The 5,479-nt window shown below is 34.1% G+C and overlaps 1 protein-coding gene across 2 annotated transcripts; it reads left to right on the top strand.

Moving 5' to 3' along the window:
- Window positions 1–2,534: 2,534 nt before the first annotated feature.
- Window positions 2,535–5,279, top strand: LOC128212048 (uncharacterized). Of its 2 annotated transcripts, none has more exons than XM_052917292.1 (3): window positions 2,535–2,617; window positions 3,254–3,373; window positions 3,716–5,279. In XM_052917292.1, the coding sequence occupies exon 3, from the start codon at window positions 3,874–3,876 to the stop codon at window positions 4,939–4,941; it is 1,068 nt and encodes a 355-aa protein (XP_052773252.1). In that variant the 5' UTR covers window positions 2,535–2,617; window positions 3,254–3,373; window positions 3,716–3,873; the 3' UTR covers window positions 4,942–5,279. The 2 variants fall into 2 exon arrangements, with proteins under 2 accessions (XP_052773252.1, XP_052773251.1); XM_052917291.1 differs by having other exon boundaries at window positions 3,820–5,279.
- The last annotated feature ends 200 nt before the right edge of the window (window positions 5,280–5,479 follow it).

Below are 5,479 nucleotides of genomic sequence, written 5' to 3' on the forward strand. Positions count from 1 at the left end.
TGTTATGGGTATGCGCGCAGTGACTTTTTCGCTATTGCAATAGTGCTGATAAGAGTGCAGCATTATTTCTTGAATGGAGCGTGAACAGTTTTTAGGGTGCCATTTGTAGCGAGCAATAGTTAATTAGGATTCTAAACATTGCCACAAGACATGGTTTCCATGATGCTACAGACGACGGTCTTCAACAAGGGAGGTAATTGTGTTATGACAATACAAAAGGTGTCCATACGGGTACTTGTTTTATCTTTATAGATAAGAGTTTCTAGCATGATCAAATTTATGGATCTACTTATCTAAGGCTTGAGAAAATAATATCTCTCTTGCATTTAGCTTTTGACGTAGGTTTCTGGTATCCTATAACTAAACCTTATCTTAATGGATTATACAAAAAAGATAGACGACAAAGGTGCTTGCATGTCTGGGATTCCCCATAATTTGGTAAATAATATGTATCTGTTTCAAACTGTTCGGTATAAAACTAAACAAAACTGCATTAAAATCGCGATGGGACAATCCTATATGTCTCTACCAACAATAATGATGATGAACACTGACACTATGATTAACTTAATTACAGCATTGATCATAGTTCGCCTTTGAATCCTGGACAAAAAGTTCACAAAACATTAAGGGCCTTTCACAGTGCAAAATTAGGTGGGGAAGGCAAGAAATTAAAATGTTTAAAGTCCATGTGTTATTTAGTTCGGAGGGACAGTCTTGTTCAGCATTTAAACATAGTTACATCTTTTGCAACATGTTATGAGTAAAAAAGAGTAAAATAGACTTCACCAAATTTTACAACAGGTTTCATTAGATTTTGAATAAAAAAAAAACATATTCATATTCTGGGGAAAGTCTGTTGACATTATAAATATGTTTTTGTGTCAAAATGTCCCCAAACTACCCATCAATAATGTACTTGGTTTCGTAATGATATCTTTCAAATAAAAGAAAAGTGTTATTCAATTAAAAATGTGGAATTAATTCATTTCCTAGTTACGAAAATGCAAATATCTTAAACAGCTGCAAATACCACAACTCCACAAGACATTATTGATTGGGTAGTGTTGACTTTCTTGACACAAAAATATAATAATTTTATTCCTTTTTTTATAAATGAATGACTTTTCTGAAATAAAAAGCAAATACTTTTTTTTGAAAATCTGATAAGATAATATTTAGTTAAACTTCATTATTATACATACACATGTTACATGTATGCATTCTGCTTTGCTAAATATTGAACAAAATAAAACTAAATGTAATGTTTTGGTCCTTCGTACGACTTTTGCATTGTGGAAGGCTCTTAAGTGATCCTGGTAATTTTGTTTATCAGGAAATTAAATCCAAATGAAAACATACTGAACACACCACGTGCACTATTTAAATCCCAATACACATTCAAAATAATTCCGACAAAAGTCTGAATAACTTTATTATCTAATAACTTAATTTTCTGGTAGCTAAATCAGCATATAACAACAGAAATAATTTTAACATACCCATATCAATGCCATTGAACCCATTCAACAAATAATGTTCTTTTATGTCATTTAAATACATTGAGAATAAAAATGGAGATATATTAGAATATAAAATACACACACACACACACACACACACACACACACACAAATTAAAATAAATAGTACGCTAAAACGAAATACACCTGAAGAATATGTCTCAAACCCCTTCAGTTTTAAATGCATTTTTGGACTTTTTATAAATATAATTTTTGATAATTATGTGCGGACTCGGACCAAGGCTATTATAAATGTATACGTTGACCTACGCCAGTGACTGGTGAAACGTTTATAAAGATTTAACTTTTCAGTGAAACAAGTTTAACAAGGACCAATGATTAGAGACGTTTGCCCTCGTTTATCAAATAAAAAATTTCCAGGACATCATAACTCTCTATATAAAAACACGAGAACTATCTCTCAAGTTCAAGAATCTTGATTATTCTTAAACTTACTTTAATTCTATGAATCTAGGTCACCTTAAAATAAAACTAGATTATCAATTATTGTACTACGTAAAATAAAATGCATACGCATGCAACATTGAAGTTGAAAAACAGAATGTTTACAGTCTGACAGAGTATTTTACACTTTCACTGTTACAGCTGTAGCTTTTAATAAACTAAAACAACAATCTTAAATTAGGGCTGTAGCTATATTATTAGCTCTTAAATACAACGGTATGTTGTAAATATGCACCTGTAGTTGTTTCTTTAGCGCCACAAGTATGGTTACAGCTGCGTGTTTCAGCTATACTAAGGATTTTTAACAGCTAAAATATTACAGCAACCGCTATAACAATGCAGTGAATTCATATTTGAGAGGCCGCTCTTATCATATTGTAACTTTTTAGCCACTTTGTATACCATTATTAACAGTTAACAATATTGTTTCAAGATGTTTGTGTTTCCGATCTCTTTTGTTCTCAAGTTTTGGGTGTTTTCATGGTTAAGTGTTTCCGGATCTTTCTCTAAACATATTGCCGAATATTCTAGCACATTTTATAATGAGTAAGATTGCAAAAAGGCTTGACTTTGAGAGAACGACTTTGATACTGGATTTTAAGTTGAGGAGTAAACTAAAGCTGTGTTTTCGTAAGGAAATACTGTTTAAATAACGTATATACATGTGTTTAATTAATGATGGATACTATAACATGCCTTTTTCACAAGTTATGTGGAAAGCTTAGTTCCAAAAAGCTTATAAAATATATGCTCAGCATTGTGTTTTTTCAGCTTGTTATTCAAATTATACATCTCAATACCCTATTAAATTTGCCATATGTAATATGAGTCTTAGGCATTATTTACAGCCAAATATAAGCAGTTGGTTTCAAAATAATCAAATTTCAAGAAAAACAGGGAGAGGTGAGGTCTAGCAGATTATGAGTTCACCTCTTATCATAACTGTTGTTGGCTTCAGCCTTATCACAACCCTTTCTCATTAACTTCCAGAGCAGCCATCGAAGATATATATATACTAATAATATTACAATAAAAATACAGGGAAAAGCCATGTAGTCGAAAAATTAAAAATAAACGCTGTTAAGAGAAACAAGGCATGACCCAAATGACAATGAACTAGAGAAACTAACGTATAAAATACATTCACCAGCTGCAGTCAAAACCGATTTAAAAAAACCTAATAATATAATAAACTAGATGCTAAGGTATATATCGTATCAAATCAACAGTCGTACCACACTAGCCATATGTAATGAACTATTTCAGCATCCGGAAATAATGATCTGCCATTGCTTGATCGTCCTGGTGATAGCCTGCTCCGGTTCATGTGCACGACGGGGAAAGCTGAAAGCGAAATTCGAAATGCTGGAGTCGTATATGTTGAAGGTACTTGTGTCATTTGAATAACAAGAACGTTTATTTCAAAAACAAAACTATAGCAATAAATGGAAAGCCATTCGAATTTACATCGCTGCCCACAAGTGTACCTCTTCCTGTGGGAAATATATTTGAAGAAGTTCAGCAGAACATCTGCATACATGATGTCTATTACAAAGAATATAAAGCCCAGGTTTTGCCCTAGTGCTTAAACTGACATTAAGCACATCCAATTCCAAATCTAATTATCTACCATTAAATTTGCAGAAGCTTTTTTGCAATACGATAGGAAGTAAACTATTTGTCCATGTGAAAGATATAAAATCAAATGATCTAGCCTTATCATTGCAGGAGGTTGTTATGTACGAGACGAGGTAAACTATTTGTCCCTGTGAGTGGAAACGATGTAGAATGGTACAAAAGATATTCTTATTAGCTTATCCCTATAATTGCAGGAGCTAGTCTCCATTCGAGAGGAGGTAAAAGATTTATATCTGAGAGTGGAAACGATGGAGAACGCTACACAAGCCTCGGTGCAGAGAACCGGCATTCTCCTTGCCGATACGTATTCCAATTCCTTAGTGACTAACAAAATTAGTGAGGATATTTACAAACGAGTGTCTGAGGAGATACTAATTTTGAGGGCCATTTATTCAAGTCAAAAGGAACAGTTTCGCGAACTGGAATCTTCTGTCAAAGACATGAACGCTAGAGTAAACCGTCAATGTATTAATCTTACGCTAGCAACCGAGGGTACGAGTGACAAGCTTCGTGGTGTACCTACAAATGTAAATGGTATGGAAGCAAGCTGTGAGAGAAGCATTCGTGATATGTTAGACGATGTACATAGAAATGTAAGCAATGTTGTTATACACGGTGAGGAAAAAGTTAATGAGGCTATAAATGAGATGACAAAAAAACATAATGACTTGCAAATTACATTACAAAATTATTTTAAAACATATGAAAAAAAGATAAATGCAAAACTGGCTGTCAAATTTGACAATATTAGCGAACGTTTAAATGACAGGCTGTCATTGGTAATTAATCAAACATTCATCAAAATAAATAAACTCATTGCAGCGAATCCACTAAATGGCAGTGGCATATATAATATACCGGATATAATTTGCAAAAACAACATATCTGACAACACACAAACCTTAAATTGTAGTGGAACAGTTAGAAATTTGAGAAATGGATATTATTTCTCCCCGTGTCACCCAAATATTCGTTTAGCCAAGGCCTCATTATATGACTCAACCGGCGTCCAGGGTCGGCTCGAGGTCTTCAAAACCGTTTGGGGCACCGTTTGCGATGATAGCTTTGAAATTAACAAACAAGGTGTAAATAAAAGAACGTTAACAAACAACGTTAACGTGGTGTGTAGAACCTTTGGGTTTGAACACTGTAAAGGCCTAACTGACGGAGAAATGGCTCCGGGGAATGGCCGGATCTTGATGGACAACGTGGAGTGCAGTGGTGGGGAGAAAAGTTTTATTGACTGTAGTCACCCTGGATGGGGAGTTACTAATTGTGTCCATGGCGAAGATGTGGGTTTTCAAATGTGGAATTGATGAAAATTCTCGTCTTGGGGATCAGCTGAGACTGTTCCATTGAGAAAGAGACTTCAGAGTTGTGGTTTGAAATATTAGAGTTAATTCGCTTTTTCAATTAGATTATTTTAAAGATTTGACACGGAATAATTGTATACGTGTTGTCAAAACATTGTGTTTTTCTCTATCTAATCCGTTTTTTGGTGATATTCTGTTCTTATCTGGTTACAACATTTTAGCCACGTAATTTGTACCAAGGTTTTTAAATGAGTAAAGAGGATAAAATGTAAAAAAGCTTGTGTTCAATGGCAGTTCGGATAAGGTCGAAAAGAAGAATTGTTTCCCGCTACCTTTCAGCACGGGAGGTTCCTCAATCTTTGGCTAATTTTATAGTTAATATTGGTACCACTCTCGATGATATAAATATGGTAAGTCCATAAGGCAAATCGAACAGGAGCCATGTTTTGTATTCTTTGTGTTTTCAGTCAATGTCCTTACCTCAATTGCTCTTCGTAACTCTCTCGGCGCTTTCATTTTAATCGTAAGCATTCAGTTGAGC

Source organism: Mya arenaria, chromosome 12, assembly GCF_026914265.1.
Source record: "Mya arenaria isolate MELC-2E11 chromosome 12, ASM2691426v1".
Taxonomy (NCBI): Eukaryota; Metazoa; Mollusca; class Bivalvia; order Myida; family Myidae; genus Mya; species Mya arenaria.

Excerpts from the sequence above, each read along its gene's own strand:
- LOC128212048 (XM_052917291.1), top strand. The coding sequence starts at position 3,266 with ATGATCTGCCATTGCTTGATCGTCCTGGTGATAGCCTGCTCCGGTTCA. Across the intron at positions 3,374-3,819 it reads TGGAGTCGTATATGTTGAAG|GAGCTAGTCTCCATTCGAGA; the intron begins GTACTTGTGTCA and ends CTATAATTGCAG.